At 37.9% G+C, this 15,658-nt stretch overlaps 1 protein-coding gene across 1 annotated transcript in view; it reads left to right on the forward strand.

The window, feature by feature from the left end:
- The first annotated feature begins 333 nt into the window (after positions 1-333).
- The window catches only part of LOC145776334 (uncharacterized), a 40,889-nt gene continuing 25,564 nt past the window's right edge, over positions 334-15,658 (forward strand). Inside the window, exons 1-2 of the mRNA XM_082587733.1 lie at positions 334-439; positions 9,498-9,619. Coding sequence (XP_082443859.1) covers positions 418-439; positions 9,498-9,619 — 144 coding nt within the window. The 5' untranslated portion in view covers positions 334-417. The remainder of the gene's footprint in view (positions 440-9,497; positions 9,620-15,658) is intronic.

A 15,658-nucleotide genomic window follows, 5' to 3' on the forward strand; every position in this document is an offset into this window, starting at 1 on the left:
TTGTGTGTTTTTGTGACTTGTGTTGTGTTTATGAATATGGGCCTGTCTCTTTAGTGCCTGATACAAATAAATAAATAAATAAATCTTCAGAGTTTTTAATTCCATCCAATGCAGTGAAATGCTTTCCACCAACATTGACAAAGGTATATACATCTTTCAGGTTTTTGGCAAATGCACCGGTAGCACCAGTGGTGCTACCTATGCTCTTGGACGTTGTCGAACTAGGTCTCTCATCATGCACCTGTGCACCTGGCTTTGTCATACTCAGTAGCGTTCCTACTTTGTTCAGGGTTGCCATTAAACTGGAGATCTTGCATTCATTATTTATGTTTCAGTTACTCAACTCCACTTGGGACCACAATGTTTTCTGTAATTAACTAAACGAACATAATTTGTGGTTTTCAAGTCAGCAGAAAAATGAATGATGAGGATTATTCAAGTGAGATTTTAATTTGTTTATCATTGCTGCAATCTGATGTCATGCTGTTGATAACTCTGAAGTTTGTTTGCTTTGTCAGTTGCCAAACAACTTAGTTCTAACGAATCAATGAGAACACATCAGCACTCTTACTTAAATAGGAATGCAGCTGAATGTTTATTGGATGGCTTTTATTATTAAGTCTAGTTTTTATATGCCTGGCTGTTATGAAAAGATATTATGAGTTTAAAATCATTAAAGCAATCAGCTTTTTATACAAATTATACTAAATCTCACTTTTTGCACTATACAAATTATACTAATCCACTTCTACCTACTTGCGTCTACCTTACAAAAAAATAATTTCAGCCGAAAACTCCATCAACTTTGCACATACCAACGAAGATCGTGATTGAGAGCAAGGAATTTCGCGGAGTCGGAAAAATCCGTAATGTGTAAATGCGCAGTTTGGGAAATTCGTGGATACAACAAATTGTTCAATTGCACGTTTATTTTGGAATAAATTTAATTACATTTGACATGGTTAACTCCTGCATACCTACTGATTATTTTCACATAGTTTTATCCGAAAAAACACCAAACCTTGGCGTAATGGATCTTGGTCAATTGCAGTGGCAGAATTTTTCTTTGTTAAAGTGGCTACCGCAGTTAGCACCCTCAAACAAGGTTGCCAGGTGCTGGTTGAAAAAATATGTAAAACTGACTCTAAAAGAAGGGATGCAAACTATAAACTATGGTGGAAAAGTTTAAGTTAGCCTACTGCTTTCTGCTAGTGCTTAATGTAAATTTTATATGTGCATATTTTAGATGAGCGTGGGCCCCATAAACTTGCCTACCCCAAAGGCCACCACACTAGCCTGCATACATGTTTAAATAAGTTTCTACATTTTCTAATGCATATATCTGAATTATATCTGCATCCTAGGCAAAGGCTACTTTTCATTAGGCTACACTTTCTCACCTTTTTTATGAAACGCGATATGCCAAAGTAAGGTCGCGTTTAGGGTTGCCAAGTGCTTCGAAAAAACTGCCAAACAAACGCTAAAAATCAACCAAACCGCTAAAAAATGCCAAATTTAAGCTGATTGACACTTTTAATGTTATATAACTTTTAGCCTACTTAAGTACTGAAATATGGCTGGTTGTAAAAGCAGCATACGGCAAAAAGTTTTGTTCCTAAAATAGTCCGCCCCGATAGCTCAGTTGGTTAGCGCGTGACTTCTGGAAGGTAGATGCTTCAAGATTAAGCGATGTTGGTTCGACTCGCGGGGTGTGCGCTTGAGCAATGCACATTAAGGACTGCTCTGCATTCAGCGGCATCTAACGGATGGAATAATTTCCAGGCAACAACTTCTATAATCGGAAACTCCACTCTGTCAATCTCGGTGTCCGGGCCTGCGTCAGTGATTCAAAGCGTCTACAAGTATGCGGAACTGCCAGGATTAAGCTCTGCAAGAAGCTTTCCCAGTCCGAGGATAAAGATTCAACCAATCAATCTAATTTTCCGAAAAAATTTCACCTATTGTTGCGAAAAGGATAGTTTTATAATAAATGGCAGGGAAACTTAAAAGAATGTGATTAGTAAAACCATTTATTTCTTCTTAATAATTCATGAAAAGCAAAAAAAAATGTCAATCAATGGCATATAACTGCCACACAATAGTTTTCCAACTAACTTATCATGAAAAATGCCAATAAACTGCCAAACCATTTTTTTTCCTGCCAAACCACCTAAAAAAAGACCAAATTTTTGAAATTTAGCAGTAAAACTGGCAACTCTGGTCGTGTTGTTGGGCAGTCTTAAAATTTTGCCAACCGCGAAACTAACTATCGCCATCTAGTGGTTGCTGTTTTGAACTTTTACTTGTCACATGGCGCTAGAGTATTATTTTCCGATTGTATTCATTGGACAATGGACATTTTAAGCTCACTAGAACAGAATTTACAGCAAAGTTAGTGCAGATGGTCAGAAAGTTTTCAATTTGATTTGGGTAAGGATTTTCGGCTAGTTGAAACATTTGCTGATTGCTGAACTCTGAAAAGCGGTTTTGGTCTAATTTTTAGTGCAGAAATAGGGATAGCAATCTTCTTACCTGTGCCATTTCAGTTTTTGAGTTTAAACAAACATTAGCCTGTTTATTTTGATATTCGTGTTACGGGTTGTTTTACTAACAATTCGTGGTTAGGGGAATCACCGTATATTGTAAAATGCAAGTTCTTATAGTAAATTCTTTTTGTCTTTCGCTGCCATCCTTGTTGTGCGAATTATTTGTGTTTTTGTAGGCTATATTGTTGTTTTGTTTTTTTTTCTTTCTTATTCGCCAACAAAACAAAAATAAACTGAACTGAACTTATAAAAATGTTGAAATAGCAGAATATGCCATAGAAATCTTGTTTACATAGAAATAGATAGAAATCTTGAGTGCTTATCAAATTTTTACTGCATGTATATATATATATAGAATAAATGATGATGTATTATCTTATTAATAAAGTGGTGTTTTCTTAGTAAAAGCTTGTATGCGTTTGTAAGTCTTCCCAATTCCTCTTGTTTTATTAGAAGCATGTACTGATACTCCACAATGGGAATTGGGAACGGGAAGGCACACAATTGAATTGTCAATTTAATCTGAGTAATGCAGTGACTTTTGTTTCACTACGATAAGTCCTAGTGATATTTTAACGTTTTTAGTCAATATCAGGAGATCACGCTTTCAGGAATGTTAAACTAAAATTTGAAGCTGATTTACAATGTTGTTATGAAAGAAAAGTTTTGTATATAATTCCATAACTTATCGCAGAACAAACTTTGTTGCAGTAAAAGAAATTGGACATATTTTTAAGGAAAGCTGCAGTAAAAAGTTTTATTTAAGCACGGGGGTTCCAAACTGCAGTAGGCCACTGTTATTCACATACAACGCCAATATGTTTCTAAATATTCTCCATTGAAAATTAACAATCATTCATCTACTGTAGTATACATCACAGAAGCTTCACACCTCACTGCAAGAGGTTGCTTGGCCAATGTAAAGATTTGCATATATACAGTACAATGCTAGAAAAATATTTTGACTAAAGCATTTCTACAATAATCGGTTTAAAATCACTTTTCAGTTCAAACCAATCATTCAAATGCAAGTTCATCTCAACATGGTTGCTATAATAACACCATGTAACCAAATTTTGCAATAGTTTTAGTTGCAGAAAAATTTGTATATATGGATTGTGTTTTGTTACTTCAAACTAATTACCAAAATAGCAAAAAAAATCTGAAGTGTCCTTACTTTTGATAAAATATCACTTTTTCTGATTGTTAGTTTTACTCAAAGATTTTCTGTATTAACGGCATAATTTTCTATTAAACGTGTAAGCATGCAAACACAAAGAAATATTATGCAAATATAAGCCATATATGCATAACGCAAAGATGAAAACACTTCAAAAATCTTCAAAAGTGATCACATTTGTGTGACATGTGCCTAGAAACTGAGAAATCTTCTCGTATTGCAGACCATTCGTGCCCCCTGGATATTTTCTTTCCGTATAACATGAAACCTTTCACCACGTTTTCCGCTTCCACCCATCATCCATACAAGGATTAAAACAATCAAGATGGGAGTGCAGGAAATGCATTTTCATGGACATGAAACACATCATTTTTCATATTCTTCCATCACATTGTTTCCAAAAGTTGACAATTATAATTATTGTTTCGTTTAGCCTATTACCAAATTCTGAATTAATGTCTGTATTAGGTATGTTGAATTCGTCATCAGAGACTTTTTCTATATCTTGAGACACTGCTGTATCTTATGTGCAGCTTTTTTGCTCTATAATTTGAGCAGCGGCAACTCAGCGTTTGAGTGTTATGCAAAACAGGTGCAATAGAACATAATATGGAAGAACGTGCAATGTCATGTCGGTTTTAACCGTGAACCATATAGAAACAACGGTCTTCTGTGTGGTTTCGGGGTTCTCTCCAAACTCTTGAAAGCAAATAATGTAAAATGTCGTTTTCCTTTAGTCAGCCATCTAAATTGTACTGATGTGTTCTGCAGATCACATAAGGTGCACCAGCGTTTAACTTGGTCAACAATATTTCCACACCAAAATACATTTATAAGTATAAAAGCTTTGCTTCTAGCTTTGTTTCACTGCATATTTCGCTTGTTAGTCTGATATGGTTCCTGATGCAGATAGACCACAGACATAGCAAAAAGTTTCAAAACGAATCAGTAGAAAGTTGGCATTTACGTGATGATCCAATTCTCAACTTATCTGCAATTTAGGCTAGAGCTTTTTACTGAACACAGTAAAAAAATAATGAATGATTGAAATATTTTAAAGTGCAACTGCACGCTCGAATTAACATTGCCTAGAATCCATTGCCAAGACATCCGGTACCTGTTGAAAAACTCACTTCCTTACAATTGAGGTCCACAGCCGAGAAACCGACCCTTTTCTCACGCTCTCTAGCGCTTCTCTCTCACGCTACCTGGAAGTGGCAAACTCGTCAACGCCACCTAGTGATATGACGTCAGTTGGAGTCGAACTCAGTGGAGACCAAACTAGCCGAGATAGGCTTGGTTGCTAGCCAATGCGCAAATTTATAAGGCATCCATAATGAAGACGCATCTTTCAGCCAGCATTATACAAATTTAGTTGTTCATGCCTGTGTGTCAGGAATGGTTTGCGAAGCCCATCGCTGAAGGCTAGTTTCGTAGATTACAACAGCTAAACTTGGTTATATCGAAAACATTTTGTATTGTAGGACATAGTACAGTCGACTATCATGCGATAACGCTTTTGCATTCATTGGAACTGTCTTCGGCGGTGTTGACATCTAGGTGTTTTAAAAATAATCTAGATGAAGCTAAAAAAAGACCAGAATAAACCAAATTGAAGCAGAAATAAACTAAAAAATAAACCAACATACAATACTGATAAAAAAATCGCATTACGACACACGAAGCTAAACAAAAAGACCAGAATAAGCCAAATTGAAGCAGAAATAAACTAAAAGAATAAACCAACATACAATATTGATGACAAATCTCATTACGACACACAAATCGAAAACAAACCAAACCAAAAAAACGCTCCAAATCGAAAAAAAAATAAACCAAACGGTTGTAAATAAACCAGATTTGGTTTTAAAAAGACTAAAATGGTAACACTGGTCTTCGGAACCCAGCATAATCTCCATCGTCGCTGGGGTACTTTCTGCGGATGAAAGAGACAATGCAGGATGGCAGCACGACTCTGCTCGACTTTCCCAAAACTTCTCCATCCAACAGCCACTCCAGCACGTGCCTATAAGCGACCAGCCTGAATTTCCTGGGAGATTATAACAGCTTCGTTTAATAATGAATGGAACAATTACGCAATCAGCTCTTGAAAGGCTGTTGAACAGTAAACAAGCTCAAGTAACCTCACTTATTTGACAACTTTCCATCGCGTCCTTTGGGCTTGCCATCTTTTCCCCAATTCTTCCTATCAACCCTGAAGAAGATCTGTAGGACTGCTGGATTGACCATTGCATAGAAGTCGTCCACACAGTGATGCAAGAGGTGCTCTCAGCCATGCCGTTAAGCCCCCTTACACACTGCTCGATTTCGTGGCAGCAAACACGTTCTTCCGCATTGTCCGCTTTTGCATTCGATGATCTCTATCCAGCTTAGAAGCAGAAGCATCAGAGGTAGCAGAAGTACTACATTTTATGGTGGGAACAGCAGATTTCTTCAGAATGCAACGCTTGCTAAATCCCATATTAACTTCAAAATAATTTTCAAAATCCTGCTCAAGAAAGTGATTTGAGCAGATAACACTGCTAGGGAAGGGTCCATTCCATTTACGAACTTGATGAGCAAACTTGCACTACTTAATTCGCAAACGTTCATTGTTAAGGAAGGCAAAAAATGTCACCTTGGCACCAGAAACAAATTTTGTGTGATAGACAGAGCAAATTTTCACCATTTTAAATGTTTGGCTCAGAACTACAATAATCTAAGAAACGAAGTTGCAAGAGAAATGTTTTGTTTTAAAAGTTCGTAGGGATATATTTGAACGAAAGACTTGAAGCTTACAAGAATATCACATAACATTGGTTAAGACATACCGTACCTTACCTCGCATGGGCCTATGACAGCTTTGATCTGTCCTTTAACCAACAATTTCAATGGATAAGTCAACAGACTTTTTTTCAAACTCGAGATTGCAAAGAGCCTATACTACCTGCCTTCACATAAAAAGCACGTGCAACAAGATCGAAGCAGCGAAAAAAAACCTCTTTCCTCTAAGTCTAAAACAAACACAACTAAAGGACTTGCAAAAGCGATTGTCGCTTCAGTCTGACTCCAACTGACGTCATAATCCGCGTGTTGCGCAATGCAATCCGCCATTGTAGGAACGTGGCCAAAAATACAAGCGCGTGGAAAACCATAGTTTTGATAATTTTTATTGAGATAAATATAGCTTTAAAAAGTAAGGGCGAGGTTAGTATTTATAGATTGAAACATGCTCTTTCAGATAAAGTGCGGTCAAAGTCATTGTGCAGTTCTTGTTCCGGACAATCTTTGTACAAATCAAACGTCACATAAAACCGTTGTCTACTGAACCTGACATCTTACGTCATATGGACTATTGCTAGAAATAAGCAAAGATTGCATCACCTTTGTCACACCTGTGAAGCATTACATCATCGTTAAATCTTGAATTACGAGATAGGGTGTAAGCCAAACTGAACAGGTGCTTAAATAGCTTCATAATGCTTATCATTATTACGTCACAGAAGATGGTTACGTGCGTTGGAGTATTGCAATCTATTCTCGTCATTTTAGTACATTGTCGTTTTGAAAAGTTGGTCGAATATTTAACTGTTTGCTTGGTGCTTACTAACTGGACGAAATTTCGGTCTTTATCTCAGTAATTTGTAGTGTAGTGACAAGTTGTAGTGGCGTACGGTGTTGCGTCCCAATTTCAACAGCTTTGAGGCTATTTTTACAGAAATACAATTCTTGAATAGACGTTTTTAGAAGAGTGTTTCTTTCGGTCATTGCATACAGACGAACGGATCCGAGAATCTTATGTTACAATTTTCCCACGAAGAGATTATGGTTTACCGTTGTGACCATAAATAATAAAGACGTTCTTGTTGGCTGGTAGGCTACAGAAGAACTTAAAGCACAAAGAAAAATTAAAGACGTGTTGTTGTCAGTTACAGAAGCACAAAAGAAAATTAAAGACGTTTCTTCTCAGTTGGTACTTCTTCGTCGTATGAGCTGTTCTTCCGGACTATATGTTTGGGCATGATGTCATCAGCCACTCGACAGTCTTGTCATCCAGGGCCTTCAGTCCAAGCGTTCCATGTGGTGGTTGATGGATTGGGCAGTCATGGACGACATGATCTACTGTCTGGTCTGTGGCGCCACACTCGCATCCCGGTGAGGGAGCCAGGCCCCATCTGCACATGTCTGAACGAAAGCGACCGACGCCGGTTCGTAGGCGGTTAAGCCGGTCTCACGCAAGTCTTGCGAGGGACATTGCTGGAGGGTGGGGATCGACGTCGGGTAGGAAATCACGGAGTCGGGAGGTGTTGTTTTGCCACTCCATGTTCCATGTGTAGTTCGTCCAGTGTGCCGCACTTATTCCAAGATCTTCAACGTTGTTCAGAAGCTGTCGTGCGGCGGGCACAAATGGGCGTCTTGATTTCAGTCGCTGCTGTCCTCCAGGTAGGCGCTGGAGTGTACTGTGGAGGAGGTGGTCGGGATCCAGTGCGCAACGAGCAAGGGAAATAATGGCTCCTTTACGGCGAAGCTCAGCAGGTTGGATGCCTGCAAGGGTGGGAAGGCATTCCGTTGGAGTGGGACGCAGGCATCCAGTCACAGTGCGTAGTGCGTCATTGATGGCGGTGTCAATGTGGCGGGTGTGAGAGCTGCGGCACCACACTGGTGCGTAGTACTCAGCTGTAAAATGGACGAGGGCCAAGGTAGCTGTGCGAAGGGTTTTCGCATCAGCTCCCCAGCCGGAACCCGCCAGCCGCCTCAAAAGTGCAACGCGCGCAGATAGTTTTTTGCGCAGGGACTCCAGGTGTCGTCGGTACGTGAGTGACCTGTCCAGGGTTACGCCGAGGTAGGTGGGTTTGGCGCAGTAGGGGAGGTGTTCGTCATCGGTGGTAATGTTGATCTCACGTTTTGCTTCCTTGTTGTTTAGGTGGAAGGCCGCCGAAACTGTTTTTGCCTTGCTGAGTTGTAGCTTCCATTTCTAGAGATATGTTGATATAGTTGACATGTCCTGGCTTAGGTTCCTCTCCATTGACTGCTAATCTCCGGCTGGATGCAGGAGAGCCAGGTCGTCTGCGTAAGCATACTTCCTGGAGATGGTGTCAGGCAGGTCATAGATGTAAGTGTTAAAGAGGAGGAGAGCCAGGACAGAGCCCTGTGGGACGCCGTTTCTGAGTCGACGTAGTCTACTTCGTCGGCCGCTACCCGTGGAAAGGGTAAAGCTGCGGTTTTGCACAAGTTCCATGATCATATGGACCATGTGCCTGTCAAGAAGGAGACGGAGTAGTTTGCAGGTAAGGCCGCTGTGCCATACAGTGTCGTAGGCAGCCGTGAGATCGACAAAGTGAGAGCGCCAGCCTTCTTTTTTGCCGAGAAGTTGTCCTCGATGTCTTGGGTCATCAGAGTGACCTGGTCTACGCTGTCAAGGGTTTAGATAGTAATAACTATATTTGATTTAAATAAATATAATATTTTTTAAACGACACTTGTGGAAAAAAATTTGCAAGAAGCATGTTTTAATCAGCAATATCTTTCAAAAAATACTAAAAACTTGGCACAACTAATATTCTGTTATATGGTGATAATCAGAATAGACCATTTTCCTTGTTACTTTTTTTTAGTACAATACTTGGAGAAAGTTGCAAAAACTTTCTCTACATTTTTGTGCATTTCAAGTTGTAGCAAAAGATATTGGTTTGCTTTCAAAACTAACTGAGCTTTTTAATAAGAAGCTTGAATCAAAATCAACATGGCGGATATCATTTTGCTTGTTTCAGATCCTCAGTTGGAAGACTTGACCTACTTGAAGGAAGTGAAAACTAGAGCTTTCCGCATTAAATTTTGGAGGCGCATTCCAGTTCTCATCACATTGAGCGCCATCCTTATCCAAAACCTCCAAGTAAGTGCCACAACACCCAACAAGAATATTTTGTCAAGTTTTGAAATGTTTCCAGGGTTACTTTTGGCTGCATTATTTTTCCTCGTTTTTGTCGTATTTGGTATATTATGTTTTTAGTCCATCTGTTTTTTATTGCAGCTAAAAAATAATGAAAAATGATAGAAAGAATAAAATGAAATACCGGCAAAAGAACTTATTTTCACACGAGTCAGTTCAATCATAAATAGCTAAAAATTGATTTCGATCAGCTAGTAGCTAGATCAGTGGTTCTCAACCGAGGGTCCGCGAAGCTATTTCAAGGAATTCCGTGAAAGTTTCCGAGTTTGCAGCAAAATTGATAAATTACGAAATTTAAAAATTGGTTGGTTGTGCTTTATTTGTGTATTACCGTGATTTTCAAACTGTTCTTCCCAACGAATTCGGGCGATGTCCTTTGAAAGTTCAAAGGTTTGGTTTCTTAAAAGCCTACTAAATGAAATTTTCAAACGGGATTTAAGCATTAAAATGCGTAAACTGAACATTCAAGAATACACTTCAAAAAAAAATTTCCGAATAAAATTTGTTTTCAATGGCACTGGCAAGGCCCAAAGTCCAATGTTTCATTTATTTTTTATTTTTTTCAAAATGACCAAAAAGTGGAAACTGCTCGAGAATACGTCACTATCGACAGCAATAACAAAAGCCACGTTGCCACATCTGATGTTTTAGCATCAGATCTGATATTTTGAGCAAACAGTGCACTTGTGATGTTTTGATGTTGAAATCTGATGTTTTGACGTACGTACATACATAGCCTACAGTTAAATCGCCCACAGTAACAATTATTGCGCGATCAGCTGATTGCTAGTCTATATAGTGATGTAACTGTACAGTGTACAGTCGTAGGCCTACGTTTCGCTGCTCACGCCAATTCCCGTTTTGAAAGCTCTGACAAAAGCACACGCGGAATGCTGATCAGACCGCAATGGGGCAAAATTTTATTGAAAATCGTTTTATGGTAGCTTGTTAAACACAAAGAAAGTGGAAAATCGCCAAGTCAGGTTTTTCCTTTGGTATCCCTTTAACTAACAAAACATTATATAAATGAATTACTCTTTTAATAAGGCTTTTATAACGAATTAATATTGATTAGAAATGAAAAAAGGGAGAAATTGTTTGTAACGGTCGCAAAATTCTATTGATTTTTGATAAACTTTAATGAAAAACATCAAATCAACATATAGATTACTGATTTTTGATGCCGTATGCCATCATAAAGCTCATAACATAACTTCGTCAATGTCATCAGTCGTCATAAGTGCGTCGCGAGTTCAGCAAATTTTTCTTAGTGTGTCGCTTCGAAACTTATGAAATATTTGATTCCATTATAGAAGAAGCGATATACCAAAATTCAGATAAAAATTTGTTAAGGGTTCGCGACCGCTTCGAAGGTACCAAAAGGGGTTCGCCAAAACAAAAAGGTTGAGAACCACTGAGCTAGATCATCTTCAGTTAAGCTTATTCAAATAGAACGAAATTCAAATTGAATTATTCTTATTATTTTCATTCAAATTGAAAGAAATACCGGTATATGTTTTTATGTAACGCTGTAGCCTACCCATTACAAGTGTGCATTGTTCTCAGCGTTTTACAAAGCAGACAGTGTCAGCACCAGGAAATGGGATGGAATGGAAGGGAAGACAGATTTTGGGATGGAAGATGAAAAATGTCAAGGATGGAAAGGAATGGAAGATCTTGATGATGGGATGGAAGACAATCTTCCATTATTCCATCCCAAGTCCATCATTAATTTTCTAACGCTTTATCAAGACATGCAAAATATTACGTTGCTTGCTGAAATAATTCGATTTTAGGTTCGTAGTAAACCAACGTGACTATTGCCTGACGCGTATTTGTCAAACCTAGTGTCGTTAGGCAGAATTAACCAATCAGAAAGCTATGGTTTTTAGGTTTATTTGTGGCATATTCAAAGCAGAGATCACAAAATGTGAAGATGGAAGATGGAATGGAAGAGATTTCTGAGATGGAATGGAAGATTTCTAAAATAGAATGGAATAAAATCTCAGGATGTAAGATGGAAAAAACGTCTTCAATTCCATCCCATACCCTGGTCCCTGGTCAGCACAGCTGTTAGTGTTATTGTGGTGCAGCCGAATACATTGCTACCCTGAATCTATTCCTTTGCTTAGTGCAAAGCAGAAGCAAGACTTTTAATGTGTTGAGTGTAGAGATGTACTGATATATCGATATCGCTGATATCCCTATCAGCCATTTTTAGAGTATCGGTATCCACTAAGTTTGGCCGATGCAAAAGATGTAAAATAAATGCATTTACTGCAGTTTTTTGCAATCAGCAAAAGTATAAATTTTTCACACTGATGTAAGAAAATGACAACCTGTTTGAATTTTTGATACCCGACTCATCCATGGCATTGCATTGATTCTTTTATACAAACAAAACGTTTTGTTTTTAGTAGTTGTTTCATTCTTGAATTATGAAGGAGACTCAATTTCTCTCAGATTGCAAGTCAATCCCTTTTTACATTGATTCAACGTTTCTAGACGTTGAATGAATGTCAAAAACGATTGATTTGCTACCTTGGACGTAACATCATCTCAATATTTAATCGAATAATGACATCAAATATAGTTATTACTTTCTAAAACCTCTACAGCCTGTTTTACCCTAAATTGGGGATCATTAGAAGGTCCTGAAAAATATGAAAAAACAATAAATCGGTAATACCTGAAAAGATATTAAACATTATAGCAATAAATCAATAAAAGCAATAAATTGGTAATTCCTGAAGAGATATTATTATACAGTAATATCTCATATGATATTATATAATTATATTATCTCATATTTAATATCTCTTCAGGAATTACCGATTTATTGCTTTCGCATGTTTTTCAGGACCTTCTGATGATCCTCCTTTTAGGTGAAACAGGCTGTTAAGGGTTTAGATCAGGGATTCCCAACCTGTAGTACGCCTACCACTAGTGGTACGCGAAGGTTTTTCAGGTGGTACGCGAGTAGCTTCCATTTTTTCACAAAAACCTGGATTAACAACTTTATATTTTGTTTGTATAGTTTTGTTTACAAAACAAAAATTTCCCGAAGCCTATTCTTATTGTTACGTAACTATTCCTGCTGTTTCGTATTGTTACGATCTTCAAAATACAGGTCATGTCAATTGTCAACAAGGATCACAGTTGCTTTGAAAAGCCGTACAACGCTGTAGGACAGTGGGCGTTAATTATTTCAAATGATTGCTCTTGATAGATATCATCTACTGTTTTATAGCTAAAGCTACAAATAGCGTTGAATAATGTTAGTTGTAAGCTAAAAATAGATCGGAATAAAATGTTCAATAACAGTTACAAGGAATAAAAGTAATTTGCGTTCTTCTGGTGACTATTTACTAGGTTACCTCCTGATGTTAAAGATGATAACTAGCTTTTGTATTTCCGACTTTTTGTATTATCATCTTTAACATCAGGAGGTAACCTAGTAAATAGTCACCAGAAGAACGCAAATTACTTTTATTATAAAATGCCTGGTGAACAGTCTCTCTCTGTTTTTAGTTACAAGGAATGTTAACCAATAAACTTCTGGCTCAGTATGGCCTCATCATATTCAACGCTAGCTTTCCATGCTGTTCCACAGCTACTGATTTTCCCTTCCACGTGGGAATGCGAGCGGGGATTTTCAGTCATGATGAACATCAAGTCAAACAATCGAAACCGACTAGGTACGCCCGGAAATGACTTTCGATGCGTTGTTAGCAAATTTACACCGCGCATCGACCAATTGGTGGACAGTAAACAAAAATCTCATTAAATTTAATTGTGGTGCTTTAGTGTTATTTTAGTAGGCCAATATCATTCTTCTGAATAAAATATGATTCGATCAAATTAGTTGTTCTGCAAGAAGTGGTGCGCTTGGCAGTAGCCTACAGAGCATCCAAGTGATACGAGATCGTAAAAAGGTTGGGAACCCCTGGTTTAGATAGTAATAACTATCTTCTTCTTCAACAGATTGATCATGTTTGATCAGTTGTGATCTCTCTTATGAACTGCCTCCATTTTGTTCTGTCTTTTGTTTTTATTAGTGCTTCCGGGATGCTTTTTATTCCTGTAATTTGCTTGATATTGTCAAAATATTTCATTTTTTATCGTCCTTTTGTTCGTTTGCCTTGCACCATCCCAGTTAACATTGAATTTTCTAACAAGTTGCTTCTTGCAATGTGTCCGAAATATCTCAATTTTCTAAGGTTAATGTTGTTTATCAGACTCCATTTATCGTTTATTTGTTGGGAAACAAATTCATTTGTTTTTCTTTCCATCCAGCTGATACGTAATAGCCTTTTGTGACACCACATTTCAAAACTTATTAACTTTTTAATGTCACGTTTTTTGCATGTCCAAATCTCCCATCCATATGTGGCAATTGGGAAAATGAGAGTTCGCAGCAATCTTAATTTTGTGTTTTTACCAATTGATCTCTGTTTCCACACCGTCGTAAGTGATGTCACAGCTGTTTTTGCCATAGCAATTCGCCTTCTAATTTCTGTGCTATCATCATAAGTGTCAGTTATGACACTGCCAAGATAGCAGAAATTACTTACACTTTCAACAACATTACCACCAATGTATAAGCTTGGACAAATTTCATCTTTTTTACTTATGGCCATCACTTTTGTTTTTGTGGGATGTAATTGCAAACCATATTTCTCACTTTTTGACTTGATCCTATTCAAAAGTTCTTGCAGTTCCGTTACACTTCCACCGACCAACACTATGTCGTCAGCATATCGAAAGTTGGTTACCATTTTCCTCCAATTTTCACAGAGCCATCAAAATTCTCCAAAACTTTTCTCATTATGTGTTCAATATAAAGATTGAAAAGATATGGTGACAATATGCATCCCTGTCTGACACCTTTTCCAATGGAAAACCACTCGGTGAGGCCACATCCAGTTCTTACTGCTGCTTTTTGAGCAGTATACAGGCTTCGGATTAAATTGATCAGATGTGTAGGAAAGCCATAATCTTTCAGAATTGTCCACAATTGTTGCTGCTTCACTGAATCAAAAGCCTTTCGATAGTCTAGAAAACATAAATGAGTTGAAAGGTTCCGTTCTCTTCGTTTCTCTATCAGCATTTTAAGATTGAATATTGCGTCTTTTGTTCCTTTGCGGGGTCTATAACCAGCCTGTTCAGGAGCTAATTCGTGTTTAATTTTGTTTTCTAGTCTTCTTTTAATTATTGTTAACATTACCTTGCTGGCATGACTAATTAAAGCAATTGTTCAGTTGTTGCTGCATTCCGTTATATCGCCTTTTTTCGATAATGGGACAAGTGTTGACTTTCCCCAATCATCTGGCCAAATGTTGGTTTCCCATATTCTGATACAAAGCTTATGAATTGTTCTCATTGCATTTTCTCCAATATATTGCAATAGTTCGATGGGTATATCATCAGATCCGGGACTTTTTTGTTTTTAATAGTGTTTAAAGCATTTTCTACTTCACTCAGCAGTGGTCGTGGCCATAGACGCCGGGTTTTGAAAATTGCCAGGGGGGAAAACTTTCTAGCCGCCCGATTGCTTACATTCAAAATGCTGATGTTTGTTTATCAGCATTGATGTTTGTTTGCGTCTATCTGCCATTTTATATCGCCAAGCTTTATAATGTAGGCTCAGGCCTCAAAATTCAGGGCGGACGTGTCCGCCGTCACAGCATGTGATGTCCGCGGGAAGTACCATCTAGATCGGTCATATTTGTCCTCCGAGAAATAACACAGGAACTAGCGATACAAATCGTCATTGCATAGCCCGAACAATTGTTGCGATAATATATTTTCCAGCGCATTCTAGCGCGCATCTAAAAAATGTGAATACTGTATTCCTTAGCTTCCATTCAAGGACAAAAACTTTCGATTTTTACGTTGCTTCAACGATTGATGACATTGAATCATCGTAACAAAGGTGAATTCTTCGCTAAGAATCGATAAGAGTACACGTACTTCTACACT

The sequence above is a fragment of the Aplidium turbinatum genome, chromosome 8 (assembly GCF_918807975.1).
Source record: "Aplidium turbinatum chromosome 8, kaAplTurb1.1, whole genome shotgun sequence".
In the NCBI taxonomy this organism is placed as follows: Eukaryota; Metazoa; Chordata; class Ascidiacea; order Aplousobranchia; family Polyclinidae; genus Aplidium; species Aplidium turbinatum.